The sequence below is a fragment of the Musca vetustissima genome, unplaced genomic scaffold (assembly GCF_032173495.1).
Source record: "Musca vetustissima isolate MV318-11 ecotype Yass unplaced genomic scaffold, APGP_CSIRO_Mvet_v1 utg43444, whole genome shotgun sequence".
In the NCBI taxonomy this organism is placed as follows: domain Eukaryota; kingdom Metazoa; phylum Arthropoda; class Insecta; order Diptera; family Muscidae; genus Musca; species Musca vetustissima.
The window spans coordinates 82,820-90,430 of NW_026877807.1; the positions used below are offsets into that span (position 1 = coordinate 82,820).

At 39.8% G+C, this 7,611-nt stretch overlaps 1 protein-coding gene across 1 annotated transcript; it reads left to right on the plus strand.

The window, feature by feature from the left end:
- Positions 1–250: 250 nt before the first annotated feature.
- LOC133322469 (uncharacterized) lies at positions 251–3,670 on the plus strand. The gene is made up of 4 exons (XM_061531463.1): positions 251–268; positions 334–1,849; positions 3,356–3,460; positions 3,504–3,670. Exons 1-4 carry the CDS (start codon positions 251–253, stop codon positions 3,668–3,670), a joined length of 1,806 nt encoding a protein of 601 aa, XP_061387447.1.
- The last annotated feature ends 3,941 nt before the right edge of the window (positions 3,671–7,611 follow it).

Consider the following 7,611-nt stretch of genomic DNA (forward strand, 5'->3'; position numbering starts at 1 on the left):
TACATAACACCCCTACAGAGCAAAGAGTATGCTCGGTATAAATGTGCTGCACTATGACAGCAAACGCATCATTTGTGTTTTGACACCGTAGCAGGGACGTACTCGAGAGCTAACAAAACAGCTGCGGGTGAAAGGTGTTGGAATACGGTTAACCTTTTTTTCATATTTTTAAATTAATCGGAGTAACCAAAATTTTGGTTGCTTAAAGTCGTCGTTGTAAATTTTTGTTTGGCCTATAAAAAGAAATAAAATGGCAAAGTGGCTTATTGTGAGTATTAAAGGATCTGCTGCGACTGAATTTTTCTTAACTTGTGCCATTTTTTTGATTTTCAGCTAAGCGTCTTGTTGGTGGCCAGTGGCCTGACCTATGGCAAACCCACCTTCGGCAAAGAACATGTCCACATACGCATCCACTTACCCGAGTCTGGCGGGGATCATGGTGGTAGCGGTGGCCATTATGAACATCATGGTGGCGGCGGCGGCCATGGTGATGTAATTGGACCCTTGACTGGAGGTTTGTTGGGCGGTGGTTTCATCAGTGATGCTGGTCATGGCGGCGGCCATGGTGGTGGCCACGGAGGCGGTGATGTCCAAACTGTAATTGTTGCTGATGCCGGTGGTCATGGCGGCGGCCATGGTCATGGTGGTGGCTTCGGCGGTGGTCATGGTGCCGTTTTCGGTGGTGGCTATAGTGCCGGCGGCCATGGTGGCAGCCAAGAAACTTTGATTATTGCTGATGGCGGTTCGGCTGGTGGACATGGACATGGCGGCGGTCATGGTGCTGGTTTCGGTGGCGGCCATGGAGGCTCTCACGGTGCCCATGAAACTGTTATCATTGCTGAAGGCGGTCATGGTGGTTCTGCTGGTGGACATGGTCATGGTGGCGGCTATGGCGGTGGTTATGGCGGCGGTCATGGTGGATCTTCTGGTGGCCATGAAACTGTTATCATTGCTGAAGGCGGTCATGGTGGCTCTGCTGGTGGACATGGTCATGGTGGTGGCTACGGCGGTGGTCATGGTGCTGGTTTTGGCGGCGGCCATGGTGGATCTTCTGGTGGTCACGAAACTGTTATCATTGCTGAAGGCGGTCATGGTGGTTCTGCTGGTGGACATGGTGGCAGTTATGGTGGTGGTCATGCTGGCGGTTATAGTGCTGGTGGACATGGTGCTGCTCAACAAACCCTTGTTATCACTGAAAATCACGGTTCCGCTGGAGGTCATGGTCATGGTGGTGGTTATAGCGCCGGTGGTCATGGTGGCGCCCAAGTCAATACCTATGCCGTTATCCAAGAAAGTGCTGGAGGTCACAGCAGCGGTGGTGGTTATGGCGGACACAGCAGCGGTGGTTATGGCGGTTCTTCATATGGCGGCTCTTCCTATGGCGGTTCCTCTCATGGCAGTTCTCATGCTGTAGCTAATATTGCTGCCATTGCAGCCACAGCTGGTTCCAGTTCGGGCGGACATGGTGGTTACAGCAGCGGAGGTTATAGCTCTGGCGCCGGTGGTTATGGCGGTTCCTCTCACGATGATGCCAAGATTGCTGCCATTGCTGCTGCTTCCTCCTCTTCCTCGTCCCATGGCAGTTCCGGTGGTTATGGTGGTGGCTATGGAGGTGGTCATGATGATGCCAAGATTGCTGCCATTGCTGCTGCTACTGCTGGTGGTAGTTCCCATGGTGGTGCTGGCGGTTACTCTGGCGGTGCTGGCGGTTACTCTGGTGGCTATGGAGGTGGTCACGATGATGCCAAGATTGCTGCCATTGCTGCTGCTACTGCTGGCGGTAGTGGCCACAGCGGCTCCGGCGGTTATGGTGGTGGTTACAGTGGAGGTTATGGTGGCGGCTATGGTGGTGCCAGCGGTTCTGGTCATGATGATGCCAAAATTGCCGCAATTGCTGCTGCCTCATCAGGTGGTAGCTCCCATGGTGGTGCCAGTTCAGCATATCCCTATCCATCCGGCCCATCTTCCTCCGGCGGTTGGCAATCATTATCATCTGGTTGGTCTGCCTCAGGTGGTTATTAAACGGATGACCATCATCTAATTTAAGTCTAGTCCATTTTCCACAACTACAACCACAACAATCAACAAACACATCGAACAAAAAACCACTCAATGCATTTACCTACGTTCATGTTTCACTACAAATGGCGCCCAACTGTTTTATGGGCGCTGAAAATGTTGCATTTTCTAAGCAAAACTCCATTTTTTAATTTATATTATTTTATTTTTCATCAAATTATTTTATTTTTATTCTATTGTAAATATTTATGAAAATATATTATTATTTTATTTTTTATAAAAAAAACATATTTTGTTTTATTTTTAATGGGACGCAATTACACATAACCTCAAAAGAAGAGGAAAATTCAAATATCTGTCGTTTGATAAAATATGGTAACGTTTCTTTTTTCCTCATTTTAGCTTGAATTCTGTAAGGTCATGGTGTTAAACGTAAATGTATTAGTGCTTCGACCTCTAACAAATTACAGTCTGTTTGGTTGGAAAATGTGTCTGTCGCTTTAAATATGTCTGGAATTACCGGAACCTTAAAATAGAGGCAATATACGAATTACTTGCAGAAAATCACCACATATTGGTGATTTTCTCCAAGGAGTTTCTTTAGCAGGTCTGAGGAGACAGGATAACACATTCCAAAATCTCTAACCAACTTTTCAAATATTAAATGTCATGCTAATTTCATAACATGCCATACAAATTGTTTTAAAACTGCCCCTCAAAAAAAAAAAAACGTATCCCGAAATGTTGGAAGGGAGGACAACTTAATACGACTTAAATAAATTACTTTAGAGCATGTTTGATACGACTTAATAACTTTAGTTTTTACATGTGTATATGACGTTTAATTTTTATTTATTTATTTCTTTTTTTGGAATTTTTTTACGACATGTCACCATAACTTCATCGTCTCTCCTGTCGGAGCTCAGCCCTTTGCTCCAATCTGTTTTACGTTCACATTGTTGTAGTTTAAAGTTTATAGTCATTACAGTATTATTAGCAACGCCATCATCATAACCATTGCAATATTCATCATCATAGTAAACAACGACATAGTCACTAACGCCATAAAAAAATCTGACGATGTATTAGCTGGTAAATACACCGGAAAAAAACTTTGATCTATAAATAATTCTCGAAATAGCGATGATAGTCATGGTAGTCGAATGCTTTCGATGACTTATAGGATTATGGATTTTTATGGGTTGATCAAGCAGATCAAAGTTGTGGCAAGGTAGTGTATCTTTATCATGGCGTAATGACGATGGTCATGATACTGATTATGGCGGCGGTCATGATGAATCTTCTGGTGGTCACGAAACTGTTATCATTGCTGAAGGCGGTCATGGTGAGTCTGCTGGTGGACATGGTCATGGTGCTGGTTTTGGCGGCGGCCATGGTGGATCTTCAGGTGGCCACGAGTCTGCTAGTGGACGTGGTCATGGTGCCAGCTATTGTTATCACTGAAATTCATGATTCCTCTAGAGGTCATGGCGGTGGTTATAGCGCCATTGTGCTACTCAAGTCAATACCTGTGCCATTACCCATGAACGTTCTGAAAATCACAGCAACGGCGGTAATTACGGCGGTGGTTATGGAGGACACTGCAGTGGCGGTAATGGTGGTTTTTCTCATGGCAGTTATCAAGCTGTAGCATATATAGCTGCTTTGCAACCACATCAGGTTCCAACATGGCGGTTACAACAGTCGAAGTTATAGATCAGGTACTGGTGGTCATAATGGATCATAGCTCGATAATACCTAGATTCTCGCCTTTTTATACCCTTCACCACACTGTGGTACAGGGTGTTATGTCTTTGTGCATATGTTTGTAACAAGCAAAAAAAACGAGATAGACACATGGTTCCTTTTGAGAATATGCAGAGAATCACTTTCTAAGTCGATTTACGCATGTCCGTCCGTCTGTCCATGTTAAATTGTGAACACTGTACAGGTCGCATTTATGATCCGAATTGGATGAAATTTGGGATAGGTCGCTTATTCGGCCCAAGAACGAACCCTATTGAAATTGGGAAAAATCGGTTCAGATTTAGATATAGCTCCCATATATATATATATATATATATTTGTCCGATTTAATGTAAACGGTTCCTATATATCTTTCGATTTGCACGAAATTTGGTACAGCGTAATGAACTAGGTATATAATGATGTGTGTCAAGTTTCTTGCAAATCGGTTCAGATTTGGATATAGCTCCCACATATATTTTTGTCCGATTTAAGGTAAATGGTGCACCAAAGTCCCTATATAACTTTCGATTTGTACGAAATTTGGTACAGCGTAATGAACTAGGTCCATAATGATGTGTGTCAAGTTTCTTGAAAATCGGTTCAGATTTGGATATAGCTCCCATATATATTTTCGTCCGATTTAAGGTAAATGGTGCACCAAAGTCCCTATATATCTTTCGATTTGCACGAAATTTGGTACAGCGTAATGAATTACGTCTAGAATGATGTGTGTCAAGTTTCTTCAAAATCAGTTCATATTTGTATATAGCTCCCACATATAATTTAGTCCGATTTTAGTTAAATGGTACACAAAAGACCCAACGTTAGGCCGATGCACAACATACTGAAGTTAATATAACCTAGCATGTGGAAAGTTTTGTTGAAATCGGTTCAAATTTGTATAGAGCTAACATATATATTTTCTTCCGATTTTAAGTAAATTATGCACCAAGAACTCGAACTCCAAATAATCAACGGGTGTCCGTTTGATATGTGCTTTAAATTGATTTACAATGTTAGGATTCATCTGTGAATCCTAACATCACCCAAAATGGTGAAGGGCATCATGTAGTCGGCCCCGCCCGACTTTACTACTTTCCTTACTGGTTTTTATATGAATTAGAGGACTTTATTTAACATGCTTCCGAATGTCCGAATTGGGTCAAATATGTGCCGTTTTGTTGTATGATTTGTTGCCTTTTTAAAGGTAACTTCATAATACCTCTCTCATAGAAGTCCTGCTCTCTATTTAAAAAAAAACAAAATCTCTAAGATTTGATTTTCATAATCCTTCCTAGGCACCAATTTTTTATCATTTAAGAAATTTTGCAATGCAAGAAAAATATGATAATCGCTTGGTGCCAAGTCCGAACTGTACGGCGGATGCATTACAACTTCCCAACCAAGCTGTCGAAGTTTCTGCCGAGTCACTGTAGATGTGTGTGGCCTAGCGTTATCCTGGGGGAACACGACACCTCTCCTGTTCGTTTCTGGTCAATTGCTATCTTCAAACGGTCCAGTTGTTGACATTAGAGATCAGAATTTAGCGTTTGGTCATATGGCAGCAACTCATAATATATTTTATATTAATAGCCCATTTTATTTTCATAAATCAGAAATTTAATTATTTAAATTATTGACACATTGATTTTTAAGGCATTGTAAACAACACAACACATCGTCGTATGTCTTAACTTACTTACGTCTATGCAAAAATAGGTTAACCTTTCACTTGGAAATATCAAAAGACGTTAGACAATGCAGTATATATTTAGTAGATTTCCTACACTATCTTAAAATTTGTAGTCAATAATTTAAATATCAACTTCAAGTTTTTATAATTTTTTTCATATTTTTATTTCAGTGTACAAATGTCCATAACCTCAAAACGACCATATAACACCATGTGACATGACTATAAATATACACACATACATACATATTTGCAAGAGCATGTGTATTTGTGTATATAATCAACCAAACTTGAACTGAATGAAAATCATGGCATGTTTGGGAATAAAAAAATATTACTCGCGATAAATAGTAAACGCAAACAATGAATAGTGCTGGTACCACACCCACACACATCTGTACACAAACGACACACACACATATACCCATCACAGAAAGTGAACGGGGACAAACTACACACTGCTACATACTTGCATAGAAAACCGCAACAAAGGAGTACTCTTGAAAAAAAAATTATATATCCTGACGCTGAGGGAATTTATTATTAACACCATTAAAAAAACCCCCGTATAAATGAGAATTATACAGAAGACAAGGGTGGGGAGGGGGTAAGGGTACATTTTTTTCAAACTAAAAATGTTATAATAGAAAAATCCAGCTAAAAAACCCTGTCTATAAGTAGTGTTAGAGAGCTAAAGGGATGATGGTCTAGGGCGAAAGGGAGTTAAGAATAATAACTGACACTACATGTAATGCATAGTAAAATCATTCTCATATATATATATATATGTATATATATATATGTGTGTGTGTGAATATTCTACAATGTGATAAAAAAAAACCCGTTGCCATAATAGTTTCAGCTAATATTTCATGCCCTGAAAGCAGCTCTATTTGAGGAGATAGGAAAAACAAATCCAACCCAAGACTTTTCATGTCAGAGATCCTTGATTCCCAGTGACTGGTTGAGTGAGTGAGTGTGTGGACACTTTGTGGTTCAAGTGTTTATGATGGAATTAAAAAACAAAAGCAAGAAAAAAAACCCTGTTCCTAAGTAGTGTTTGTTTAGTGATCAATCATATTTTACCCACTGGTTTTTTTTTCTTCTCCTTTTTTAATATACTCTAGTTTATGGCTACAGCCAAAATCCCAGTTGAATGATAAGCAATCAATTTGATGACTGCCTTTTTATGACCCATAAAAATTGTAATAACAAATTTTCGAAATAGATGTATACTCGTATATATGACAATCATTATATGGCTGTTTGATTCATTACCGAATGAATGTTTTAATTCTCTCATTGGGATTGTCTGAATATAAAAACAAAACAAATATGTTGTGAAATATTTATAGTTGTTTCATTTTTTAATGGAAATCAACAAAAAAACCAAGAGTTATTATCATATTAGCATACATTTTGAACGTTAACACAAATGGGGTTATATAATTGCCAAATGAAAATATCAGAAACTCTGGCTTGTCCAGACTTAAAATATTTACATATTGTAATGCATTCTGTGAGCCCCTGCTACGGAATCTTCAGTAAAAAATCCCAAAGGACCAACCGGCTTTTACGCAAAAGGAAGAGGTCAGAAACAATTGGTATGAAGACGCAATCGTTTGCCAAGGTTGGCAGGAAGTTCTCTTCATAGGAGAGAAGAGCTCTGATATGCAGTGATCGACGATATTAAACTTAACAAGTGAAAAAGCGTTAAGTTCGACCGGGCCGAAATTTGGATACCCTCAACCATAGTTATACTGACTGATACATGCAATGAAAATATAGGGAACACACCAAAAAGTGGCCATATGCCAATAATTCTACAAACCGATTTATGTAAACCATTATGTACACCAAATACAAACTTCAGCAAATTTTAATGGGGATTTTTCCTAAATTCTGTAAGATGCAAAAAGTGGACTGATACTGATAACGCATGGTAGAGTATAAAATCCTCAAACTACTGTAATTTAGATTACAAAATTATATGAGGCTATGCCTAAAGGGGGATTACATTGATTACATAGCGTAGGAAATAGTGAATATTTGGGGATATCATTATATGAGGGCTATGCCTAATTAATGACCGGTATATGCCAATATTGAACCCAATATTTTAATTGTTTATCTCAATTCTTTCCTTCAGG

Bases quoted from the DNA above. Each gene is read 5' to 3' on its own strand.
- LOC133322469 (XM_061531463.1), top strand. The intron at 1,850-3,355 runs GTGCCAGCGGTT...TCATTGCTGAAG, and splicing joins TTATGGTGGCGGCTATGGTG to GCGGTCATGGTGAGTCTGCT. The intron at 3,461-3,503 runs GTGCCAGCTATT...ATTCCTCTAGAG, and splicing joins TGCTAGTGGACGTGGTCATG to GTCATGGCGGTGGTTATAGC.